Source organism: Dipodomys merriami, unplaced genomic scaffold (genome assembly GCF_024711535.1).
Source record: "Dipodomys merriami isolate MVZ:Mamm:240054 unplaced genomic scaffold, mDipMer1.0.p SCAF_7, whole genome shotgun sequence".
Classification (NCBI taxonomy): domain Eukaryota; kingdom Metazoa; phylum Chordata; class Mammalia; order Rodentia; family Heteromyidae; genus Dipodomys; species Dipodomys merriami.
In genome coordinates this window covers 13,910,173-13,934,598 of record NW_027206290.1, presented here as the reverse complement: position 1 = coordinate 13,934,598, position 24,426 = coordinate 13,910,173, and the positions used below count along the sequence as shown (strand labels likewise).

Genomic DNA, 24,426 nt, shown 5'->3' with positions numbered 1-24,426 from the left:
CCAGAACTAGGCTGGGAAACCTGCACAAATAAGCCACCTAAATTTTTAGGCAAAATCATTAATAAGTCACAAATTGTGCTAGGACCATAAAATACTGCCTAGAAATTACTATGGAGAATTTGTGAGAAGATGGGGAGCTGGAAGGAATCAATAGAAGGCTCATGTGGAAGGCAAGGAAGGGGAAGCGACCCTTCATTGATATATTTCTCTTGGGAAACTTGGGAACCATTCACAAATCTCACAGAGCCTAGAGTGTTTTTCAGTAATCTGTCATTGACTAAGCTCACCTGGAAAAGAACTGAAGGTTGGTTTTTGCTTCTTCTGGTAAGTTTTCTACCATTCAAGGGTGCTTTTCAAAGTAGGGTAGAGTCTCACCTGGTAATGGTCACCAAGGGACTGTACTTGGGACATTTAGTACAAAATTGGGATAAAGACTGATACGGTGCCTGAGATTCATTCTAATTCAGCTCTCCTCTCATTCTGAAGAGCTACTGCTCAGGAAAGAGAATTCCCTTAGGCTTTAAAACTTAACTTTGAACTGGTGGTGGTGGCACACACCAATAATCCCAGTTTCTGAAAGAAGATCACAGGTTTGCAACCAGTCTAGACTACACAGAGAACTTGTGTCAAAACTACCACCAACAAAAAAAATAAAATAAAATAACAAGAAACAAAGGATCCCTTCAAATAGGGAAAGCAAATATCTCTGATCACTAATATTTTGTTTCTTTTTACAGATAAAATGCATAGAAAACTTTGCTGTGAACATTTGTGAGCATTTTCTTTCTTCTTTTAACCATGTCATTCGAGCTCACGTCTATGTGGAAGAAGTCCCGTGGAGGCGTTTTGAAAAGGTTATTTCTCATCGATGTTCCCAGTTGAATTAAAGAAATGGGTGCTGTGGTAATGCTGAAATTTGACTGGAAAACAATGTCCCCCTTGACTTTCAGAATGGTGTCAAGCATGTCCACGCATTTATTCACACGCCCACTGGAACCCACTTCTGCGAGGCTGAACAGATGAGGAATGGTAAGAATTACTTTTCATGTTTTGATTCTGCAAGAGTGATTTCAGGGGACCCCTCCCCCACCCCATGCCTCTCCTAAACATTGCTGTGGGAAAAAAACGAAGGCATTTTTAAGACTTTTAAATCTGAGACAGGAATGAACCATTGACAGTCGATTACATTAAAGAATTACCTGTTTCCATAAAATAAAATTTCATCTTGGAGCCAACACTAGACATTAAGTAGGAGTGAGGCAGAAGTGAGGGTTTCAGTGGGGCCCCAGATGAAAAGAATACACATTTCTGACCAATATTGGGTGTTATTCTTTACCATATCATGCTATAATTATAGTATTTTATAGGAAAAGCTTACTAAATAACAATCAATTTTTCCCAACATTTTGTTTGCATGTTAACTAAATCATTAATAGCACTATAACTTCAAGAAAATGAACTCATTTTAAATGCAAAGGATAATTACATAATTCTATTTACAAGTCATTTAAAAATCAATCATGTAACATTACTATAATATAGACTATATCAGTACTGATCATTAAAGTAAGCAAATGTTAAAATTCCAAAGCTTGTATTCTAATTTGTTGAGGTCATCAGAACACAGTTTTAGACATCACTAAGACTTAGACCAGACTTTTTAAAGAAGTCAAAGATGGAAGAAATCTCTTTAATTCAATAAAAACAAAATAAGCTGTAATATTGACTTTGAGAATATTGACTCTGAGCTCTTTGCTTTTTTCTTTCCTTTTCTTTTTTTTTTTTTTTTTTGTCAGTCATGGGGCTTGAACTCTGGGCTTGGGCGCTATCCCTCAGTTCTTCATCTCAAGGTGGGCGCTCTACCACTTGAGCCACAGCACCACATCCAGTTTTCTAGTGGTTTATTGGAGATAAGAGTCTCACGGACTTTCCTGTCCAGGCTGGCTTTGAACTGAGTTCCTCAGATCTCAGCCTCCTGAGTAGCTAGGATTACAGGCATGAGTCACTGGCACCCGGCTTTCTTTTTCCTTTTCTATTTTCCTTTCTATCTCCCTCCTTCTTCTATATGCCTTTATTTCTCTTCCTTTTCCCTTTTTCTTTAGCCTTCTTCAGTATGACTCTGAGATGGCAAATGCCATCAGAAATACTACAGGTCAGTAATATAGAAGGTCACTTTGCATTCTGAGTTTCATTTGATAAAGCCCTCTTAGAAAGCACAAATATACCAGCCATCAATTAATGTTTTTAACTATCTGTATCTAGACATAGGAAGGACATTACCTGTGTTTGATTAACAGTTATCAAATTATTGCTGTATAAAAGAGAATAAATAGTTGATGTTTTCAGTTAGAAATGATTGTGTGTGTGTGTGTGTGTGTGTGTGTGTGTGTGTGTGTGTGTGTGTGTGTTTATGGTCAAGCCAGTAGCCTGAACACTGTCCTTGAGATTTTGTGCTTAGACCTTATGCTCTATCATTGAGCCACAGCTCTACTTCTGGCTTTTCGGTGATTAATTGGAGGTAAGATTCTCATAGACTCTCCTGTGTGGGCTGACTTCTGAACAGTGATCTTCAGATCTTGGCTTCCTCAGAAGCTAGGATTACAAGTGTGAGTCATTGATGCCCAGATTGGAAATACTTTTCTAATCCTCAAACATGAAACGCTTTGAGATATTAGTTAAAATTGCCTTTTCCCCCTATTTTCCTCTCCTTCTTCCCTTCCATTCTTTTTTAAAAAATTATTTTTCTCTTTGTTATATCTTGTAAAAAGAGGTTTCACTTTAACATGTCTATTTCTGTATATAACACATATCGATCAATGTCACCCCTTCTATCATTTTCTTTCGCCTCCTTTTCTCTGTCTCCTCTCTACCTACCTCCATGTCCTCCCTGCCCTCCCTCCCTTCCCTGCCTTCTTCCTACACTTCTTTCTTCCTTCTTTCCTTCTTTCCCTCTTTTTCCTTTTTTATTTCTCTGTTCCAGAATGTAACTTTGGAGGAAAGGAAAATTAAATTCTTACTTCTTGGGAGGACAGTGTTTTCTAATTTAAACTACATTAACTACTCTCATAAAACAAGAAACTGAGCTAGCCTCAAGTGGAATACAATCCAAGCTACACATGCACTTTAATATTTTTCTACTAGTCACATTGAAAAAAATAAGGAAATTAAGGGAAAAATTTAATAATATATTTCATTTAACCTAATGTATCCAAAATTTTATTATATAATTAAACATTAATAGAATATTCCAGTCTTTGAAAATTTAAGCCGTTGAAAACTTGTGTGTATTTTATATTGATACCACAGCCTGTCACTCTAGCCATATTTCAGGTGTCTAATAACCACATGTGGTTAGTGGCTACTATGTGATCAGCGTAGCTTTCAACTATTTTGGGGGACACAGAACAGTCTTCACCCCACTTTTAATTATGTAAAATAACAGCAAAGGCTAGAATTAAACTTGAAGAGAGCTGATTACAATTAAAAGCGCTTATGGAAATAACTTGTGCCATTCATTCATATACTATTCATTCAACAATTTGATTTTTCTGTTGTTGTTGGTAGTGGGGTCTAAACTCTGGGCCTGGGCACAGTCCCTGAGCTCTTCAGCTCAAGGCTAGCACTCTGCCACTTGAGCCACAGCGCCACTTCCGACTTTTTTCTGCTTATGTGGTGCTGAGGAATCAAACCACGGCCTCATACATGTGAGGCAAGCCTTCTACCACTAAGCCACCTTCCCAGCCCTCAACAATTCAATTTTGAGAATTTCTTTTTTTTTTTTGAATGCAATTTTTTTAAATATTATTTTATTTTATTTGAGAACATACTGTACAGAGGGGCTACAATTACATGGGCAGGATAATGCATACATTTCTTACCAAGCATTGCAGCCTCCTCCTTTGTTTACCCTTCACCTCCCTTCCCAGCCTCCCCCCTCCCCCCACCCAATTATACCCCCCTCCCCCCCACACCGACATTGTAAAGCTGGTTTTGACATGACATTTTGTACTTCTCATTGTTGCAACAGGTCCACCTGAATCCTTAAACGATTTGTTTGCCCCCATCTCCTCCACATGTTATACTGACATCAAATATAGTGAAAGCAGGGGTTACACTGTGGGGGAGGGACATACAAAGCAACAAAGAAATAATCTTATAAATGCGTTAGAAACATATGCATTAAAGAAACGAAAACATTAAAATACATATTTAAGGGTTCATTTTCCTAACATCACATTATCTGACCTTTTCTGCTTGACTCATACCTATACTAGATATTGCAACTAAGGGAAACCATGGGACCTATGCTTCTTTGGGCCTGGCTTACTTCACTTAATATAATTTTTTCCAAGCCTTTCCATTTCCTAACAAATGGGGAAATGTCATTCTTTCTGATGGAGGCATAGAATTCCATTGTGTATATATATCACATTTTCTTGATCCATTCATCTACTGAGGGGCATCTGGGTTGGTTCCATATCTTAGCTATGGTAAATAATGCTGCAATAAACATAGTTGTGCTGGTAGCTTTAGTGTGGTGTTGTTTGTAAACATTTGGGTAAATGCCCAAAAGTGGGATTGCTGGATCATAGGGGAGATCTATGTGAAGTCTTTTGAGGAACCTCCATACTGCTTTCCAAAGTGGTTGAACAAGTTTACATTCCCACCAACAATGAAGTAAGGTTCCTTTCTGTCCACATCCCCTCCAGCATCTGTTGTTGTTAGAGTTCTTGATTTTTGCTGTTCTAACTGGAGTGAGGTGATATCTCAATGTTGTTTTGATTTGCATTTCTTTTATGGCTAGGGATGTTGAACATTTCTTCATGTGTCTATTGGCCATCCTTCTTTCTTCTTCAGAGAAGCTTCTCTTTAAGTCTTTCGCCCACTTATTTATTGGGCAGTTGTTTCTTTGAGGATTTGTTGTTGGGTGGTTTAATTTTTTGAGTTCCAAGTATATTTTAGATATGAGAATTTTGAGAATTTCTATAGATAAAGAGATAAACTTTCTATGGCAGTAGTGAATTCATAGTAGACAAATTACAGGAGACAGACCTCTAAGGGGATTTATTGCAATTTGAATGGTTAAGTCCACAAGGAAGGGAGTAAAGATGTGCAGAGTGAACAAAGTTGTATAAAAATCTAACTTCCCAAGGTAGTCTGAAACACTTTACAAGGAAGGGAGGAGGAAATGTTCCAATTTTCTTTTTTGTTTTTGGTGAACTCAGGACCTTGTGCTCAAGAGTATTGCTCAGCTGATGCTCCACTACTTGAGCCTTATCTCCAGCACAAGTTTTTGTCATTTTGGAGATGCAGTTTCATGGACTTTTTTTTTTTCTGCTCGTGCTAGCTTCAAACTTTGATCCTTCAGACCTCAGCAACCTAAGCAGCTAGGAATAAAGACAAGAACCACAGATACCTGACCTTCCAACTGGATTTTGTAAACAATTCAAAATATTTGGAATTGGAAAGGAAAGACTTCAGGAAAAAGACATAGGATACAGAAAGGAGGGAGAGAAGTAAATGAAAATTCTTTAGCAACTGCCTAATACTCAGTCCTGTCCTGGGCAAGTAGATGTCTAATTGTTGAAAGGTCAAAACATTTGATGAGCAGGCATGTGTTCAGTGCGTCTGATTCCTTTAGTCCTCTGAAGTGTTTCGCAAGGCACTTCTGCACAGTTGTTAATCCTGAGGGCCTTGGGGTCAGAAAGGACTATATTTGGATATGAGTTCTACTACCTAACAATGGAATGGATAACATGTGAATTACACTACTTCTGTGGGTTTCATGAGGATGGCAAGCCTCACTTCTACAGCTGTCCAGAGAAATAAAGGAAATACGTGTTCATTTTATTAAAGCATTCCGCTTAGTGTCTGGCCTATAAGCAGGAAGTACTCCTTAAAAGTGGCTGGAATTATGGAGGGGGTAACAATGTTCAAGAGGAAGTGGAAGTGTACTCATTACCTCACTCATGTAACTGTAACCCTCTGTATAGTATCTTTACAATTAAAAAATTTAAAAAAAAAGTGGCTGGAATTATAGTTAGCATGACAACAGAGAAGCAAAGTCATCAGTGATTAGGTGAGTGAGGTGTGTATTTCTTTGGTTCAATAATTCGGATCAAACTGTGGCAAACAGACCCCAAAAGCAAGTAGCTGTGAGACATCTGAAGACTAGTTGCAGAGAGAAAGTGATAGATCTGCAGCCATCCATAGAAGCAGGGCCGGAGGGACCGAGAACTTGCTGGCTATCTATACTAGAGGCATATGGGAAGTATAATCTATTGGTTATAGAGGTTGAAGAGGAACAGAAGTTTAGAGGAAAGGAGAAGTGAGAGGGTGGGGTGTTTACTGAAGAGAATGTAATTTATATATATAAAGGTGAGGGATGCAGTCAAGTTTTGGAATATGGATGAACAGTAGAGGAAATCATAGGGAAGGAGATCATTCCAGGAAAACATAAAAAATGGGGAGAGGGCCTAGGAAAATCCCTTGGTTTAAGGGTTAGGCTGTTTAGAAGACTGGTCAGAAAGATATAAGGAAGGGGCTGGGAAGGTAGTTCAGTGGTAGAGCGCTTGCCTTGCATGCATGAGGCCCTGGGTTTGATTCCTCAGCACCACATAAGCAAAAAAGAAAAAAGCTGGAAGTGGTGCTGTGGCTCAAGTGGTAGAGCACTAGCCTTGAGCTAAAGAGCTGAGGGACAGGGCCCAGGCCTAGAGTTCAGGCCCCACGACCGGACCCCCCCCCCCAAAAAAAAAAAAGATATAAGGAAGGCTGGAAACATTGGTGTCATGAAAACAGGAGAAAAAATGTGTTTTACAAACTCAGGGTTACCACAGCAACAGGAGCCATAACAAATTGCTTCATATGTAAAGGCTCAATACAAGATGTTCATTTTTTCCTCCCTCCCTAACCTTCTTCCCTTCCTTCCTTCCTTCCTGACCTCCAAAGAGCTAGACAATCCATCAAGGCATGGCTAAAGGTGACAAAAGAATTTTAGTTACACTAATTACACCAGGTAGCCTGCAACTACCTTGTCCTGGGCTAGCTATCCAGAACCTCAACCACCAAACCTCCAAGCCTCCAATGGGCAGCCTCAACTTTATTAGTTGGTCTGTAAACCTCTCAACCCCAGACCTCCAAAGCTCCAAAGCTCCAAAGCCCCAAAGTAGAAGACTTTTCCTTTTCCTTCCTTCCTCCTTCTTTGCAGGCCTCTCCACCCTCCACAGGCCTGCCCTGCTCTACTCTGGTAGGTGCCTCTTCACAGGCCTCTCTAGAGGCCTCTCCACAGGCTTGCCCTGCCCTGCTCTGCTCTGGTAGGTGCCTCTTGTCCTCTTTCTCCTCCTGCTGTCTCTCTACACCCAGCTCCTGGGAACATGCAGCCTATATGTAGGCTGCGCCCCTCTCCCACTCCAAAGGGTTTAATGGTTTCAACCTCCACTCACGCCCCTCCCCTAAGTGGCCCACTGTCCAACACTTCTTTTTTTATTTAAAAAAATTTTTTATTTTAAAGATGCTATACAGAGCGGTTACAGTTACATGAGCAATGTAATAAGTCCATTTCCTATTGAGCATTGTCATCCCCTCCTTGTTTCCCCCTACCATCCCTTTCCTCCTCACTTCCCCAACTCCTCCCTCCCCACAACCCTAACCCTCCACAAAGTTGTAAAGTTTGTTTTCAACATAGTGTCTTGTACATCTCATTGTCACAATGGGTCATCCTGTATCCTTATTTCAGCATTTTGTTATTTCCCTTTCCCTCCCCCAATTAGAAAAATTTATACACAAGATGCAGGACACAAGAATCAAATACAGTGAAAACAGGGGTTGTACCATGGGGGAAGAACATACAATGAAACAAAAAAAATCACATAGTACATTATAAGTACATTAAAAAGAAAAGAAAGATAAAATCTCTTGAGTTCCTATCAGGGTTCATTTTGCTTAGTATCAGGTTATATGGTCATATGTGCATAGCTTTTGATCTCTTCTCCTTGTCCTAGACATATACTAGTTATTGCAGATAAGGGAAACCATGGGACCTATGTTTCTTTGGGCCTGGCTTACTTCACTTGATATAATTTTTTCCAAGTCTTTCCATTTCCTAACAAATGGGTCAATGTCATTCTTTCTGATGGAGGCATAGAATTCCATTGTGTATATATACCACATTTTCTTGATCCATTCATCTACTGAGGGGCATCTGGGTTGGTTCCATATCTTAGCTATGGTAAATAATGCTGCAATAAACATATTGGTGCTGGTAGCTTTAGTGTGGTCTTGTTTGTAAACATTTGGGTAAATGCCCAAAAGTGGGATTGCTGGGTCATAGGGGAGCTCTATGTGGAGTCTTTTGAGGAACCTCCATATTGCTTTCCAAAGTGGTTGAACAAGTTTACATTCCCACCAACAATGCAGTAGGGTTCCCTTTTGGCCACATCCTCTCTAGCATCTGTTGTTATTAGAGTTCTTGATTATAGCCATTCTAACTGGGGTGGGGTGGAATCTCAATGTTGTTTTGATTTGCATTTCTTTTATGGCTAAAGAGGTTGAGCATTTCTTCATGTGTCTACTGGCCATTCTTATTTCCTCTTCAGAGAAGTCTCTCTTGAAGTCTTTATTTAGTCCACTTATTTATTGGGCAGTTGCTTCGTTGAAGATTTGTGGTTGGGCGATTTAATTTTTTGAGTTCCAGGTATATTTTAGATATGAGACCCTTGTTCGTTGTATGGCTAATGAAGATCTTCTCCCAATCTGTGGGTTTCTATTGATCTTGCTAGCTAGGTCCTTTGCCATGCAGAAGGTCTGAAGTTTCATGCAATCCCATTTGTCCAATCTTTCTTTGATTTGTTCAACCACTTCTTGACAACTCTTGATGTCTCTTGACAGATGCAGCCTCTCAACACCCTGCCCCTCTAGCGGGCTAGGGCACAGGGTCCTGCTGGCTATTACACTTCCTTCCTTCTTCCCTCCCTCTTTCCCTCCCTCCATTGCTCCCTGCATCTCCCCCCCCTCTCTTTCTCCTCCCTCTCTCTTTCTCCTCCCTCCCTCCCTCCCTCTCTCCCTGCTTCCTTCCTTCCTTCCTTCCTTCCTTCTTCCCTCCCTCCTTCCCTCCTCCCTCTCTCTTTCTTTTTTGTGCTAGTCTGGAGCTTGAACTCAGAGCCTGGGTGCTGACCCTGAGCTTTCCTTGCTCAAGGCTAGCACTGTATCACTTGAGCCACAGCTCTACTTCTGGCTTTTTATGGGGGTCATTTATTGGAGAAAAGAGTCTCACACACTTTCCTGCTGGCTTCAAACCATGATCCTCAGTTCTCAGCCTCCTGAATAGCTGGTATTATACGTGGGAGCCACTGCCACCTGGCTTGGAGTTTGTTCTGTTTATAAAAGTCCACTGCAGTATTTTTATGTGAGTTGATGATGATGCGAATGAGGGTTACTCCTCTGCTCCATAAAGTTATACAGATACAAATAGCAACCATGTATTTTTATGACAATTTCCATGTTTATGTAGAAGGTAATATATAATAGGATAAAAAGAAAAAAAAAAGATCTTTCAAATACACACATATCTTCTGGTCCTAGGGCTTGAATTCAGGACTTGGGTACTGTCCTTGAAATTTTTTGCTCAAGGCTAGTGCTCTACCCCTTTTGAACTACAGCTCCACTTCCAGCTTTTTGGTGCTTAATTGGTACCAAGAGTCTCACCGATTTTCCTGTCTGACTGACTTAGATCCAGGATCCTCAGATCTCAGCCTCTCAAGTAGCTAGGATTGCAGGTGTGAGCCACTGGCTCCCAGCTGCAACCATATATTTTTCACCTGTGCTTTTGGTGGTCATCTTGAGAGATTTCCATGACAGACAGTTAAGGAGAGGTGAAGAGCTTCTAGGACAAAAAGGAAAGAGGAAAATCCTCACTCATGAGTGTCAGGTCTGAAAATGGCACGTTGCCCATCTAGAGAGAATCAGCCACGCCTGATTGGAGGAGAGGCAGCTCAGTGTAGTCTTACATGGTTACCTGAGAGGACAAGGGAATAGACTCTGGCACAGGAGGGTTAAGAAGTTAGGAGGGTTAGGAACTTCCTGCTAAATGAAGACAAAAGAGAAACTATGTAGCTAGCAGACATGATTGGTAACTTTTAGCAGAGCCACAGAGGTGGAAGTGAGGTGAGTAAGTACAGAGCTCTGCTGATCATAAACAAAGACAGGCTTCTCTTTACACTCTTGTTCTTTCCAGGAATTACCAGGAGTTGGTAGCAGCCTGAATTCTAATCACCTGGCTGCTGGAGAGAGAAAAGACTAGCCAGCATAATCAAATTACAGCCCCCCCCCCCCACTTTCTACAGAAAGCCACAAAGCTTCAGAGTACAGCTATCATTGTGGCGGTGATCCCAGAAGCTCCAGCTTGATTCATCTAGAGCTCAGTCCCACTCTGACAGCATGTGGGGCTGGCATGCATCAGAGCAGGGAAAGAGACATCTGTTTCTGTAAGAGCATGCAGGTAACTGTGTGCATTGATTATGAATACGTGCATCTTCCAGGGTAATGTACACAAAGGTGACATTTGTACTCTGTTCCTCTTTGGAGAGTAGGGCTATCTGCTGCTGCTTTGGCAGCAAAGTTAAAATCTTAATTTGCTTAAAATCTAAGAGGTAAAAATGGAGAAATTGTGACGGGTCAATATTACAATCATTGTCATAAGAGGTGTCCTTATATGGGTATAAGTGATAAAAATCATTCACACACACACACACACACACACACATACACACACACACACACACACAGAGGCATATATTCAAGGCTATTGTGACAAATTTCTGGCTAGAGCCTTTGTTAGGATCTGATTAGAATGGTGACAATCCTGCCCCTCCCTATACACAGCTACTTAATCACACATTCAGCGAGGCAACTACCAAAACTCTTCCCAGCAGGATATGTGACTGGATTTCTCATAGTGAACTGGATTCACTTCTGTTTTGGAATTGAACAATTATGGTTAACTAGCGGAATCTCAGGCACTCTTTCAGAGCTAGAAATTGCTCTAAAAACTATCTTGCTGTTTCTTCCTTTAAAGCTACATTTTTGAGCTATACATCCTTGCATCGACAAGAATGTACAGCTGTTTCAAAGTTAGATGGTTCTTTGAGAGACTTTGGGAAAAAAAAGAAAGTAACGGATTCACCCGAAAGACTAAAAATGGTTCTGATATTTGTGCGTTTCCACATCCTGAGAGTAGAGCGAGGCTCTGCGTATATGATGCGGGTTCAGGTTACTGGTTTAGGTGTTGTATAGGACTTGAATTTCCTGAACTCTTTCTCAGTGTCTCTGTTAAACTACAAGCTTAGGCAAGTCTTAATGTCAGTGGAATAGTTGAGTCACTAATTCAAATTAAATATGCCCCCCCAAACCTCTGCAGGATTTAAATTAAAAATTGTAGTCTTTTAAGCGTCAAATTTCTTGCATTCTGGCACTAATTATAGAAACCCAACTAAAGCGGAGCTAAATAGAGAAATGGAAGATGGAGGAAAGATCTTTAAAAAGAGAAACTGCCTTATGGTAGTGAAAAAACAAAACCCACACATTTATTGACATGAAAGCTAGTGTGTGGAGGGGAGGGGGGTAAACATGAGAAGGGGCTGATGAAATAAAAGTCCAGGCGAAGCTGGTTGCCAGTGGCTCACATCGGTAATCCTAGTCAGGAGGCTGAGACTTGAGGATCATTGAAGCCAGCCTGAGCAGGAAAGTCATCTCTCGTTAACCAACAAATGAGCCAGAAGTGGAGCTGTCATTCAAATGGTAGAGTGCTAGCCTTGAACACAAAAAGCTCAGGGACAGTGTGAGTTCAGGCTCCAGGAAAAAAGTCCAGGAGAAGAGATTTAAGAGGCTCTATACTAGGCAGATATGTGAGCAGCGAATGGAAGACCCCAGTGCAGAGATGGCTGTAGCTGAGAAGACTGTTCATGTTCTCTGATGCTGAGATTAAAGCTCTCAGGGTTCTTTATAAGGAAAGGTCTGGATAGACACGAGGTTCTGCCTGGAAAGTCATCTTGAGCATCATATAGTTGTACCACAAGCCAATAAGCTCCCCTCCATCTGGCTGATGTCATCTTTCCCCATCCAGAATTGCACATAGGTAGCTTGGCGCTCACTGTGGAAGCTAAATGGACTCATAGAGACAAGCGACAGTTAATTGATTTCACTTTTTTCCTAGCACTTCACAAGTTTGAGATTTTTCTAGTAGGATGATTTAATATAGTTTTAAAATATCTTCCTTTTAGCTATTTGTGTCCTTTTTGGAGGTGTTAAATGTGGAAGCAATTATCCTCTACATGACAGGATTTTTTTTTTTCTTGGCTCGGTAAAGCTTTGTGCTTTGTGACACCTGATGCGTAGGTACGGAGCTGGGCTTATTTTCTATTAATTCACAGTGAATTTCTTTCCTTTTGAGAGCTAAAGGGTAGATGTATGCTTCTCGGGGAGTTAAACCACAATCTGTTAAGTGTGTAGGAGGACACTAAGAGCTAGAAAGGATTATGTTCTAGCAAAATGAAATGTGAAAAAAAAATCTCCCTTTTGCATTACTCAATAGCCATGGTAGGGGGTAAAAAGCTGATGAAGTGGTTTAATGGGAAGTAACCTAGGTGTAACTCCGTGTGCACGCATGCACGCGCTCTAGTACTCCATCTTGAATTCAGTGCCTCTGGGTTTCTTTTGGCTTTTTCTGCTCAAGGCTGGGTGTTTTACTCTTGAGACACAGCTCCATTTGCAGCTTTTTGCTGGCTGAGATAAGAATCTCACGTATGTATCTGCTCAGGCTAGCTACAAACTGTGATCTTCAGCTCTCAACTTTGTCAATAGCTAGGATTACAGATGTGAGCTACCGGTGTCCCACTTGAATTACTTCTTGTTTTTAAGCCAGGTCCTTTTTTTTTAAGAGTATGGTTAACATCATATTTTTAGTTGATGGCCCCATGAATTTGAAAGCTGAAAGCTTGAGGTTCTTACCAGTGTTCAGAAAGCTGGGGCACTGCCAACATGGGGAGACAAAAAAAAAAAACAAAAATGCTCTTATTTTATCCAGTGTGTCTATTACATGCCAGGGGAAAAATTATGCTTAACATTTAAAGAGAATAGTCTTTGTGAATACTGTTCATAGACATGGTAGAGGTACTAGAGTAGATAGTGTGTGAGCTTCCAACATTGTGACAGTAGTTAACTGTCTTTGGAAACGTGAGACCTTTATTCTGTGGCAAGCTGATGCCAAATGTGTTTTGCATTTTCTCCACTTGCAGATTTAGAGAAAAAGTAAATCATTTTAATTTGGTCTGGCAGGACTAACGTGCCCCAAGGTTGATAAGCCTCATCCTAGGGCCAATGGTGGATAGGATGGCACAAGAGAAGGTTTTTCTTTTTGTTTGTTTGTTTGCTTTATTCAAATTCCAATGAGCCTTTGAAAAACAGGGAGAGGTTTCCAAGTGTTTGAAGCTGAAGGCAAAAAGTTCAATATAACAAAATCTTTATAATGACTTTCATAGAACATTTCTTATATGGCAGCCATGTTATGCTTCACGTGCATTACACCAGGCAGTGATCAACCCCAGTAAACAAGTATGATTATTATTGCTATTTTATAGATGAGAACATCAAAGTAGGAAAAAGTCAAGTAATTTTCTTAGGTGTATAATGCTCATAAAAAGAAACACTGGAGAGGCAAGAAGAGCACTAGGGTTTAAATTTAGGGAAATCCAAGTTCCCAAATGGAACTATTATTTAGGTCTGCATTCTGGAACTTTCTTTTTCTTCTTCTTGTTGTTGTTTCAGTGGTACTAAAGTTCACACTTGTCAAGCAGGTATTCGGTATTCTACCAGTAGAGCATGCTACCAGCCCTATTTGCTTTAGTTTTTTTTTTTTTTCTGATAGGGTTTTGAGTTTTGCACAGGTGGATCTCAGACTGTGATCCTCCAACTTATACCTTTTACCTAGCTAGGATTACAGGAGTGCACTGCTACACTCAGATCAGGTTTGCTAGCTAATATTAGTAAGACTACTGGAGAAGCTAAAATTTGATTGGCTTATGTAGGATCAAGGCCGGACTCATTAGAAAAAGTATGGTAGGCAAAGTTTTCTTTACATTCTCTTTCACCTTTTTACTCCTCCCCAAGGATTTCTACTACTTGTTTTAACTCCATTACTAATCACAAATTCATGTTGCACTTCAATAGCATTTGTTTTCTAGACGGGGTATTAGAAGAGGCAGATTACAATTATTAGCTCACAAAGGCTGGAGACACCTCCTTTAAGGGATCTTTGCATTTCAATATGAAAAACTTAAGGGACAAAAAGTTTCCAAGACATACAGGAATGATGCTTCCATCTCCATTTCAGCCCAAGGAAGATGGTATGTTCATCTGGGGCCTCTCTCTGAGGCCCTCAGAGCATATTGTGGAATGGGAAGTGGCAACCTTCTCATTTGAAAAGCCTCATATGGTACAGAAATGAGGGAGAGTTCAAGGAAGGGGAAAGCATTGCACAGTTGGAGAATGATCTAGAATGGAGGTAGAAAAGCAAGGAATCTCATAATGTGGTGATGGATTTCCACTTTATCCCTGTTAGTTTTCAGCCATGTGATTATGAGCCAATGAGTAACAATCACCTGCCAACAATACTATATAGACTTCTGAGGCTCGAGCAACAACCAAAGGCATGCCTTCAGAGAGGAGGCTTTCAACCAAGGTTTGGTGCCCTTCCCCTTGGCTGTGTGGTAGGGGCATCAGAAGGAGAGACCGTAGAGAGTGATGGAGGTGAACTGTTGAGACGGGAAGAAGACTCCATTGCAAGGCTCTTCGTGCAAATGCATGAATCAATCTGGCTACACTTATTCATTTCGCAAATACCTATTGATAGCTTCTGCACTCCTTTTGAGTTTGAGATTTAGACTTCCTAAAATACTGAGTTATTTTTGTGTGAGGGACCATGTCTTTATATATTTTGAATCTGATAAACATGTCCCACTGAAGTCATGAAAGCATTGCTGGTATCTTTCTTTTGATCATTCTTCAGATAAGACTTTTAGAAAGTTAAACATAATTGTTGTACATTTTCTATTTTACCACATTGTCCTGAAATACTGAACAGAGCACTTGATTTAATCAGCACATATTTAATTGGAAGATCTACTGCTAACCCCTGGGTACTGCTTTCTTGGGTAGGTGGTATTTTTGAAAATACCAAAATATAGTCATTATTTACCTTGCTCTGAAACTCTACAGCTACTAAATAAACCGCAGCAATTGGAACCACATAGGTGATGTTACCCACTGGATTTTAAGAACTTCCTTTGACTTTAGTTGAGGGTCATGAGTTATACTCTTGTTTTTCATACGATGGATGTGGTGATGTCTAACACTCCTGACCCATAACTTTGAGACTAAGCAGGCCAAGAAGGATAGATATTTGTCAGGACCAACTTAGAAATTACAAATAGATGACCTTGATCAACCTGACATTTGTTATTGGGATTTTCCACGTGTTCCCTGAATGTCACCTGTCCCACTAACCTGGACATACAAATTAGTTCAAGGTGATGTTCATTTTCAGAGTTTCCGGGTTCTGTGATTTTTCTTATTATGATACTTCTGACTTGTCCAGCCAATTTCTCCCATCTCTGAAAGCCTTCAGAGGTTGACTTGCATATACTCAAGAAAGAGTGTGCCATGCCTCTGTCTACATGTTATATCAGTTGCTTCTTCTCCTTGGGAAGAGTACATCTCCATGGAGCAGAATACCTGGAGTTTCTCTGTGTGCCATCAGGTGCAAGTTCTCTTCAGATTCCACTAAACTGCTGGAGCTGCAGCATAGTCTGCTTCATAGAAAAATAAAGTTAGGGAGTGATTCTCTCTTCCTTGGGTAGACTTCCAGTTTTCAGGTGTTTAATTAGAGATCAGAGTCTCACAGACTTTCCTGCATGGGCTGGCTTTGAACTGGGATCCTCAGATCTCAGCCTTCAGGTAGCTAGGATTACAGGTGTGAGCCACCAGCACCTGACAATAAGTAGCTTCTTTAGATTATGTCTGCCACCTACTACCTTCCCTGTAGTTCTGTTACTTTATAAGAAGATACCCAAAGAAGCGCCAGAGCCATATCATCCCTTCATGGCTTTTAACTCTCCTTTTCTTGAGTCCAAAGCAACTTCAGTCCAAACCTCAAGTCTTCAGCTATAACACAGAAGCCTTTATGGAAATCAGTTGAGGTATATGTGGGCCTGTGAGTCACCGGATTTATCTCCGCAGTCTTTTTTTAGGCTCAGCCAGGCCCACACTGCTAACCATTCATGAGGTTGTCTGAGCTCATAACCTCAAGTACACTGAGCTGGCATCAGGGTCTAGTGGTGACTGGAGTCATCAGTCACCAACCGAGGGCTACCCCAATAGAAGATTCATAGCAAAGAGAATTACTTGTGAGGAGCTTACTAACACACTTCAATATGATTACCGCTTGAATGTGATGAATTTCAAAACATGTAAGGTAGTTGACTGAGAGCTATGGTATATTTGACTGAGAGAAGCTTAAAATTTCTGTATCTTTCAGAATTGTATGGGAATTTATTCTTAGACCTTCAGTTTCTTAAATCAGGAGAGGAAAGAGAGTCATGAACTTTAGGTAGGAAGGCACAGCGTCCTCATTACTCAGAGTTCAGAGGACACAGGAGGTCAGGAAATACAGATGTATAATTTTCTGTGCAAGCACATTGTACTATGGGTTTTTGTGTATAATGGAGGAGGTAGTGGTGGGTGGGTGGGTATGCTGGTCCTCAGGCTTGAACTCAGAATTTGGTCACTGTCCCTGTAGTTCTTTTGCTCAAGACTAGCACTACTACTTTAGCCATAACTCCATTTCTGCCTTTCTTTTTTTTGGTAGTTTATTGGAGATAAGAGTCTCATGGACTTTCCAGCCAAGGCTGACTTTGAATTGAGATCCTCAGATCTCAGCCTTCTAACTAGCTTAGATTACAGGTGTGAGCCTTTGGCACCAGGCTGCAACATTGAAATATTTCATATTTAAATGGCCAGAATCTTCAGCATTGTGTTCAGCATTCATAAGAAGACACTGCTTTGTTAAAGCCTCTCCTTCTCCTATTTGAAACAGGGCCTCCAGTCATCCATTCTGGAATCAAAGACCTCAAGGTCTTGAAAACAACCCAGTCTGGATTTGAAGGATTCATCAAGGACCAGTTCACCACCCTCCCTGAAGTGAAGGACCGGTGTTTTGCCACCCAAGTGTACTGCAAATGGCGCTATCACCAGAACAAAGATGTGGACTTTGAGGCTGCTTGGTATGAATGATGTTAGGACCTAACCTGTGGTCAGGTTAACCTATGGACAGGTAGTATTTGCTCTCTTCCCAGGTGCCCACAGTTGTGGAGTCTTAGCTCTAAAAGGGAATCCTAGAGGCCATTCAACTCATCCTCGTCAGTCAGAAATCCCTTCTGTTTTTCAATTTACTAAATCAGTGGTTCTCAAACTAGAATGTATAGAATTAGTATATACTGGAGTTACTCGAGAGCTTGTTAGAGCTCACCGAGCCCACCTCCAGCGCCCTGAGGATTTGTAGTTATAACAAATTCCCAGCTCAGTCTGCTGGATTCAGGGGCACACGTTAATGAAGATAGAAACCAGCCTTTGTACCTCACTGTGATGTGGAGATGGCTAAATGCGGGGGGCCGACCTGTGGCTTTCTCACAGATATTGCCATGACCCAGGAAATCCCTTGGTCCCAGGCGAACTGGGAAAATTGGTCACCCCAGACTAAACTCAGAATGATATGGTGTTCATTAGAAGTACTTTGTAAACGACAAATGCAAAAGGTATGAGGATGATTATTCTGTCTTTGACAAGGAATAATTAGGCTTCTGAACTCCCAGAGCTTGCTTTTTGACTAGGTTATCTTATTCCTTTGCTGAAGCTTTAATTGCCAGAAATTTCTTTCCTGCGATGAGCTGGAATCCATTCCCCTCCCCCTATCTCCTCCCTCACATAACTTCCTCCCACTTTTGCTCTGATCTTTTTATTGTGTGATAGGTTTTAAATGCTTACAGAGAGCCTCTCCTCAACCCTCTATTCCCTTTATTTTATTTCAAATGTTTTTCCTGGGCAGTGAGAAATATTGAAAAGAGCATGAGTTAACATGCCAGCATTGGGGGAGTCCTCTGGGCCATTCCTAGAAAGAAAGGAACTCAGAGTTGATTGTTTAACTTTTGAACTCAGGTTCATCATCTCTAGTCTGAAGATAACAATACTACCTGTCCCAGTTACATTGAGAGTTTAATGACATAATCACATAAACTGCATAGCACAGGGGCTGGCAACAGTTCCAGGAACCAGCCAGTGAGTCGTGACAGGGTTCCGGGTTGGGTGTCTCTTCATTAGGACCTCCTTCAAACATGGTGGGGAATTTGCCCTGAAATGAATGGCATTTGGCCTTAGAACCAATCTAAGAGAATAGCTTAGTGCCATTCAATGATTTTGAGTGTGTGTGTATGTGTGTTGACAGAGAGAGAGAGAGAGAGAGAGAGAGAGAGAGAGAGAGAGAGAGAGAGAGAGAGAGAGAGAGAGAGAGAGAGAGAGGAAAGAGAGAGAGAAATGGGAAGTTATTTTGGGGGGAGAGGGGTGAGGAAGATGAGGAGGTGGTTGGGGTTACAGGATAATAATCCTTTCTACAACCATCAAGAGAAATGTTTTCTGGGAGACAGAAATGTAACTACTTCTTAGCTCTATAATGTCTTCCTAAAATACCATTCTATGAGAAGGCTCGGCTTCCTTCTGTGTGTTTCAGGGACACAGTGCGGAACATTGTTCTAGAGAAATTTGCTGGTCCCTTTGACAAAGGTGAATACTCTCCTTCTGTGCAGAAGACCCTCTATGACATACAGGTGCTCTCCCTGAACCAGATTCCTGAGGTATGTTTTGTCACTTACCATTGTGAGGACTAAGAAACTTGTGTCTCCTGTCAGCTCTGAGAAGGAGTTGAGAGTTAAAATAAGAAAGTGGAAGACACATGAGAAATGACATCTGTTGTTGTTCAAAAGCTTGTTATAGCAAGTGAGAAGAGAGAGAAAAAAGGGAAAAATCTGTTCAACCTAAAAACACAGGCCACTGCTATCAATTTTTAGTTTTGTTGAAAATTCTTTGAGTTCCTTCAACCTGCCACTGATTTAAGCCTCAAACTCTAGACACTTAAATGCCTTGATTGATAATTATATGGAAGTTCTACATTTCAAGGGATACAGAGAAGGAAAGATAAATGTACACAGATTTCTTCTATTTATCCATCCCATCCATCCATCATTTATTTGATGTTATTGGTTCTTATTTCTCTGGCAGTGCACAAGGGATACAGAGATAAATTAGCCATGGTCTTTGCCCTCAAAGAGCTCATCATTCAATGAAGAAAGAAAATAAGTAAACAATCCAGTAGATTATACATTATTATAGAAATACAAAGGAAGAGTCTACCTTGGGTAGGGTAAAAAAAAGGCCAGTCAGATTTTCTGGAGGGGACAGGTGTGTGCATTAAGGTTTTAGAGACATGTGTGCATGTGTGCACTTGTGTGTGTGTGTATGTGTGTGTGGGTAAGCTAAACTTACACTCTTAATTGAGGTTGCAGGGTAGATATAGATACAAAAAATTACATGTATGATGTAGTTATTTTCTGTTAAAGGTCAATCACCCGTTGAATCTTCAAAAGTGAGCTTAGACATGAAGCAGCAACCAGCTAAGCATTCCTTCTGGGCTTAATGTTTGCATTTTTATCCTAAGAGCATTGGGAACCATGGAGGAACTTAAACAGGTTGCGGCCTGGCCATATTTGTTCCCAAGGAAGATCTCTGACAGTAGTGTGATGAGCAAAAAGGATGATGGATCACATGTGGGGAGATCTGTGGGAGACTATTGTAGAAATCTGGCCATGGCTATGCAGGGGAAGGAGAAAAGTGCCAGCCGCACAGGGTTAGGGTTGGTGGAAGAGTTATTTTCAGTAGCTTACATCTAAAATTCCAGGTATTTGAAGCAGAGATTGAAGATCATGATTTTAGACCAGCCTGGGAAAAACTTTAGTGAGACTCCAGTTCAACTAACAAGTCAGGCACGATGGTACATGACTGTGGTTCCAGTTATATGAGAGCTACAGATAAGAGGATCATGGTCCAGGTTGGCCTGGGAAATCCACAAGACTCTGAAAAATAACTGAAGTAAAAAGGGTTGGACGTATGGTTCAAATAGAGCAACTGCCTAGCAAACATGAGACCCTCTAGTACCAGCAAAAAAATCCACACAAACAAACAAAAACAAAAACAAGTTGGCTCATTTTCCAGCATTTCCTGTCCAAATAGCCTGCAACTATTTCCAGAAACTGGGCAAACCACTTCTGGAGACCCACTCTCCAGAAGGAAAATCATGTGAATTGGTATACACAGCCTTTGGCCTCCAAACAGCAAAAGGGGAGATGTTTGTAGAAGGTATGGTGTGGATGAGAACTGACATGCAAGCTGCAGTATGTACTCATGAGAGCCCAAGACAGAAAGATGGGATGGACCATGGGCTGGGGACAGCTCTTCACATAATACATGACTTGGCACAACACTCCAAAGAGTCAGGTGATTTTTTCCCCCACTTTCGGGACTTGAGCTTGGGGTCTAGGCACTGTCCCTGAGCTTCTTTTTGCCCAAGGCTAGTGCTCTACCATTTGAGCCACTTCCAGCTTTTTCTCAGTGGTTTATTGGAGATACAAGGGGAGAGGAATGGACTTACTATGTAAAGATAGGATGAGCACAGCATTGGACACTAGAGGTGGATGAGAAGGTGTCTCAAAGACAGAGCAGGATCTGGAGTACTTGGTAAGTGGGTAGAAGGAGTGAAGAGTGGGTGGAGTGAGAGAAACAGACTCTCGTGTGCCTCCTATGATACATACTATTTTGGATTCCAGATCGAAGATATGGAAATCAGCCTGCCAAACATTCACTACTTTAACATAGACATGTCCAAAATGGGACTGATTAACAAGGAAGAGGTAAGAAAACCTTAAAAAACATTCCAAGCACATTTCTGCTTCATTCACTCAAAATCTTGTAAACTTGCAATGATAATATCATTGCCCAATCTTAACAATGGCTGTGTTAGGAAATATGTATAGTTGCAGTGATTAAAGATCTCATAGACTTAGGGTCTTTCAATGCCTGAGGCTGAAGTCCCACAGAAGTGGATGTTGGAAGTTGCAGAAAGAATAAAGACAAGGAACCAAGTGTGCCCCAGAAAATAGCTTTGAGATCTTGGAAGAGGGCCACAGTAGGCCTCAGCTTTATTACTCTCCCATCGGGAGACAGAGTGGAGGAAGGAAAGGCTGGAGTCCTGAGTTGCAGAGGAGGCAACCTGGTCCCATGCACTGCTCATCAGTGTAAGCAAGCACTGTTCATTTGAGAGGAAAGGATGGTGCCTATCACATTCCCTTAGTTAGAATGGAAAGCATTTTTACAATGAATTCTTGGTGTAGGGCAAGAGAGAGACCTGAAAGGAATCATGTATATATATTAGATATAGATACAGATACATACATATATATATATATATATATATAGAGAGAGAGAGAGAGAGAGAGAGAGAGAGAGAAAGGGAGAGAGAGAGAGAGAAAGAGAGAAAGAGAGAGAGAGAGAGAGAGAAAGGGAGAGAGAGAGAGAGAGAGAGAGAGAGAGAGAGCGAGAGAGAGAGAGAGAGAGAGAGAGAGCTCTCCACTAAAGGCAAAGTGAATGGGCCTCAAACAAAGAAAGGATTAGTTATCATGACTAGCATAGTGCTTAGTTCAAGGCCCAGACAGATAGGAGGTTCTCTGGGCCTCATGAGCCTCAGACCTGAACTGATCACTTCCAGGACCTCACTGTGAGTTGAAATCACAGTTTTTCTTCGCTTTAAGGAAGTCAGAACCCACAGCCTGCCTGCTCCTAAATCTTACCTCGAGGCTTGCAGGTTGAAAGGCACTGCATAAAAGTCTGAGTGTCTGATCCAAATGCCTCAGGGATGGTTGATGCTACATGCAGACCATTGCCTGGGTATGTACAAAGTAAAGGCAACATGAGAAACAGGGAGTAGAGACAGACTGACAATAATGGAGTGGAAAGGTAGATACATTTTTGAGTACAGCTGTCTAGAACCATTAGCATTGTCCTAATAGCTCTATGGAGCTCTTGAGGGCATCCGATGGCTGGATTATGGCATTGGCCAACGGTTGATATACAAAGCAAGTCATCAAGAAAAGGTTCAGTTGTATTGACTGCACTATTCAAAAAGCAGTGATATGTAATGCATTCCTCTAGAGGCATTTTATCCCAATGATCAAATATCTTTTTTAAAAAAAACTCTTAATTTTCTGAAAAAATGAACTCACCTTTCAATGATCACAAGGAAAAGAAGACATTCCCATGCTTGAAGTACCTTCACATATTTTCCTGTGTAACAAGTTTTATCTTCATTGTTTCAGAGGAAGAAGAGGGCTTATTTAATGTCTGTGGTTTTGCTACAGGTCTTGCTGCCTTTGGACAATCCATATGGCAAAATTACTGGAACAGTCAAGAGGAAGATGGCTTCAAGGCTGTGACAATGTGGCCACCAATAGGATGCCATCATCAGCTGAAGAATTCCTTGTCATTTGGGATATGTAGGATAGATTGTGTTAGACATGGGAATTTCAATCTATTGATCTTTAGTGTTCAGCAAACCATTTGGGAGGTTACCTTATTAGTAATTGGAACAGGTTTTGTGAACGTAGTTTACATTAAGAATGCTGAGCAGCATTAGAACAATGGAAAGTTAATACTTCTTTACTGAACACATAGGAAAACGTTAAAGTATTTCATCACTACACTGCTGCAGGATTGTTATCTTGAGCCAAGAGAAAATATTGTCAAAATTCCTTCAACAGTAAATCAATCCATCATAAATATTTCTCATCAGTGGTACTGTGACTTCCTATCTTAAGGAAGATTTAGAATTAATCCATTAAGAAAAAAACATCATGGATAAATGAGGATAACACATAATTTTGAGAACAGTTTTCAGAATCATTCACTTTACTGATGCTTCTGATAATGTGGAAAATATGGTAAAATCATATGAAAATATCACCATTTGTGGCCACAATGAAGCAGATATTTGGAATTTTCGAAAGTTCTTGGGGCTGGGAAGGTGGCTTAGTGGTAGAGCCCTTGCCTTGCACGCATGAGACCCTGGGTTTGATTCCTCAGCACCACATAAGCATAAAAAGTTGGAAGTGGCTCAAGTGGTGGAGTGTTAACCTTGAGCTGAAGAGCTGATGGACAGTGCCCAGGCCTAGAGTTAAGGACCCACAACCAGAAAAAAATAAAAAGGTCTATAGCATATGTATCATTAGCAATTCTATCTTGATAATACTTTTGTGATCCTTATGTATTGATTTATCAGTTTCATAGTCCTTGGAAAGTAGTACACATTGGGATGTTAAATGTGTATAAATTGTCTTAATTTAAATAGTACATTTTCTTTGGTGCAAAGAACCAATGTTACATGAATAGACAAATGGGTGAATACACATGTAGAAGACTAGAACATACATATATGAAACTTCAGCAATAATAATTTCTGAATGATAGGAGTATGACTGATTTTTATTTTTGCCATGTACTTTTCTGAATCTTTCAAATATTGAACATTTACTGCTCTCATAATCAGATAAATAAATGTAATTGATTTATAGATACATATTTGAGAGGTTGTCTTTATATCAACTGGCTAAGGTTTTTTATATATATATAACATATATATTGTATATACTTTATATTTTATATAATATACATACACACACTCATATCTCATTGGGCCTTTCCTATTTGATGTACTCTTGTTTATGAAACACTTTTTTTTTTTAGAAAAGAAATCCCTGTTTGAACAGAGACCTTACAGTCTGGCCCATTCCACACACATGTGCGTTTTGCTTCTCCTGAACTCTCAGCACATTTGTTGTGATGGATTACAAATGAGCCAGTGGATGTTGCATCCCAAGTGTGCAGCAAGGGAAGCCTTTAGTCTGGCAAACGGTCAGGTACCACTCTCCTGTTCTTTAAGAGATGATTTCTCATAGGATTATAAACTGCTGAACACTGGCTTTCAGTTTCACCTGCTTTTGGCTCTACAATCCTGGTTGGCCTGAACTGTAAACATCTGTGAGGTTATTTGTACAAACACTTGGGAATTTTGCTTTAGAAGGCCATTGGGGTAGTTCTCTCCCAGTTTCTGGGGAAGCAGAATTTCTCTGATCATACTTTCCCTCCATCCCTCCCCATCTGTCATCCCATAAATTCAGAGCAAGAAATATATTCTGAAAATATATCTTGTTTCTTTTTCTACAT

The 24,426-nt window shown here is 40.6% G+C and overlaps 1 protein-coding gene across 1 annotated transcript in view; it reads left to right on the top strand.

The window, feature by feature from the left end:
• Positions 1-23,779, top strand: part of LOC138817052 (uricase) — a 39,423-nt gene extending 15,644 nt beyond the window's left edge. The window contains exons 3-8 of the mRNA XM_070007453.1: positions 738-854; positions 951-1,029; positions 17,144-17,330; positions 18,830-18,953; positions 20,979-21,062; positions 22,566-23,779. Coding sequence (XP_069863554.1) covers positions 738-854; positions 951-1,029; positions 17,144-17,330; positions 18,830-18,953; positions 20,979-21,062; positions 22,566-22,640 — 666 coding nt within the window. The 3' untranslated portion in view covers positions 22,641-23,779. The remainder of the gene's footprint in view (positions 1-737; positions 855-950; positions 1,030-17,143; positions 17,331-18,829; positions 18,954-20,978; positions 21,063-22,565) is intronic.
• The last annotated feature ends 647 nt before the right edge of the window (positions 23,780-24,426 follow it).